Below are 2,452 nucleotides of genomic sequence, written 5' to 3' on the forward strand. Positions count from 1 at the left end.
GGCCTCCGGATGGTTCGGCCGGCCGCCTGGATAGAGTTTTTTTAAATTGTGTATCTATAAAACGGAAGCAGATAAGAATCTGACTTCCGTTTTAGCTCTAGTTCACTGCACACGTGTTCACTGTTCAGTACAGTACCGGACGTTCGTGTGTGTACATTAGTTGTTGTGACTTAGTGAACTGATTTAATTGTGTTTTGTTAACTGAACTTTAACTTATAAGTGACTGTACGTACTTTACATTATTATGAGTGCTAAACGAAAACGTACATTTGTGACAATGCAACAGCGGTTGCAAGCTCTAGAGAGAATAGACAAAGGTGAATCGGTCCAAAGTATTTGTACAGATTTGGGGGTTGGTAAAAGCACCGTGAATGACTGGCGTCGAAACCGAAAATCGATCGAGGATTTTTGTACGCAGATTGAATCGGAAAAAGCTCTTTCATCACGTTGCACTTTAAAAAAACCTAAAAATGAATTGGTGAACGATGCTCTTTGGGTGTGGTTTATGCAGGAACGAAGAAGGGGAACGCCGATCAGTGGCCCTATCTTAAAGGAGAAGGCGGTTATCTTACATGGGAAACTTGGTGAGGAGGGGGAATTTGTCGCAAGTGAGGGATGGCTTTCCCGTTGGAAAAAAAGACACGGGGTACATTTTCTTGGGGTGTGTGGCGAAAAGCTGTCGGCAGACCCTGCTGGTGCAGCTGAGTTTACAAAGAAATTTGAGCAAATTATTGCTGAGAATAACCTAAGCCCGGAACAGGTTTATAATATCGATGAAACAGGGCTGTACTATAAACTCTTGCCACGGAAAACATTTGCTGCAGCAACAGAAATGTCTGCCCCTGGGTTTAAGGTCAGTAAAGATAGGATCACAGTGGCACTTTGCTCCAATGCTTCAGGTACGCATAAATTGCCCCTTTTTGTAATCGGAAAATCAGCAAAACCGAGAGCATTCAAAAACTTGGACGTATCAAAACTACCAGTGTACTACCGGGCTCAGAAGTCTGCTTGGATGGACTCGTATTTGTTTAAAGAGTGGTTTATTAGTGAGTTCGTGCCTAAAGTAAAAAGTCGTTTGATGAGTTTAAAACTCCCTGTAAACGCACTTCTTGTTCTTGACAATGCGCCTACCCATCCGGATGAGTTAGAATGTGATGGCGAGTCTGGAATAAAACTGTACTACCTGCCCCCCAACGTAACAAGCCTCCAACAGCCAATGGACCAAGGGGTAGTAGAGTGTTTCAAGAGAAAGTATCGTCGAAAGCTTCTTTCAGAAGTTTTGTACAAACTGGATAGCGACGAAAACACCGATCTCATCAAGGTTTTAAAGACAATCAACATGAAGGACGTGATTTTCATGGTAGCGAAGGCCTATGACGAAGTACAACCTTCAACATTAGTTAAGTCGTGGAGAAAGGTATGGCCGAATGTTGAAGAAGTTGTTGCAAGTGAAGGCAATGTTGTTGATGTGCACAGCCTTGAAAGTGAAGCAGACGACCAAGCTTACATCCTAAATAATTTACAGCAATTGCCTCACAGTGAAAATGTTGAGCTTGAAGATGTTTTGGAGTGGGTATCTGTTGAAAAGGAGGTGGACAATGAAATTTTGAACGACGAAGAAATCGCTCAATCAGTTTTACAGCGTCAAGAAACCCAAGAAGGAGAAGAAGAAGAAGGTGGCGACCGTGATGAGGACGACGAGTGTAAAATGAGTCACGCAGAGGGAATGGCAGCCCTGCAACTGGCTACAACCTACATCGAACAGCAGACGAGTTCTACAGCAGTTGACTTAATGCTTTTTAGAAAATGGCGTGACTATGCTAGAAAGAAATCAACTGAAGAAAAGGTACAGCGAAAAATTACTGATTTCTTTTAAACTTTGTCATTACAGTGCAGTACTGTAGTTTAAACATCATTCCTGTAAAATTTCAGTGTTGTGTGGATTCTTTTTTATTGTATTTAGGCCTACATTATTTATGTTTATTGTGTGTGAAATAAATTAATAATGTCAGTACAGTGTCAAGTGTTCAGTACGTGTTTTCAATAAACAATACCAACATTTCTGAGGGTAAGTTTAAAATCTACACTTAGCCTAAGCCTAGTCTTATTAATTAGGTTTAGTTTAGTGTATAGATCCCTTATACTGTACAGTAAGTCCATTTACGGCAGAAAATAGTAGTCTTCTTTATATATCATCGGTTAGTTCGGCCATTTTTTAGTTCGGCCGGTGGTTCGGTCCCGAGATGGCCGAACGAGAGGGAGTCTACTGTACTTAATGTAAAAATAGGACACTTAATACATTTACCATCTAGTAAAAAAACTAAATGTTGTTGTTAGGGTAAACCAGCTGTCTTACATTGTTGTGACAATTTAGAAAGGATCAGATGATTTTAAAGAATAGACTATAACAATTAAAATCCAGTAAAAAAATTATTAATTATTTTAAAAATGT

At 40.1% G+C, this 2,452-nt stretch overlaps 1 protein-coding gene across 1 annotated transcript; it reads left to right on the forward strand.

Moving 5' to 3' along the window:
- Window positions 1-277: 277 nt before the first annotated feature.
- Window positions 278-1,876, forward strand: LOC128984184 (jerky protein homolog-like). Its single transcript, XM_054403479.1, has one exon. It carries the CDS (start codon window positions 278-280, stop codon window positions 1,874-1,876), a length of 1,599 nt encoding a protein of 532 aa, XP_054259454.1.
- Window positions 1,877-2,452: the final 576 nt, after the last annotated feature.

Source organism: Macrosteles quadrilineatus, unplaced genomic scaffold (genome assembly GCF_028750875.1).
Source record: "Macrosteles quadrilineatus isolate MER2022 unplaced genomic scaffold, UCM_ALF_1.0 Scaffold_2__2_contigs__length_208266976, whole genome shotgun sequence".
Lineage (NCBI taxonomy): Eukaryota > Metazoa > Arthropoda > Insecta > Hemiptera > Cicadellidae > Macrosteles > Macrosteles quadrilineatus.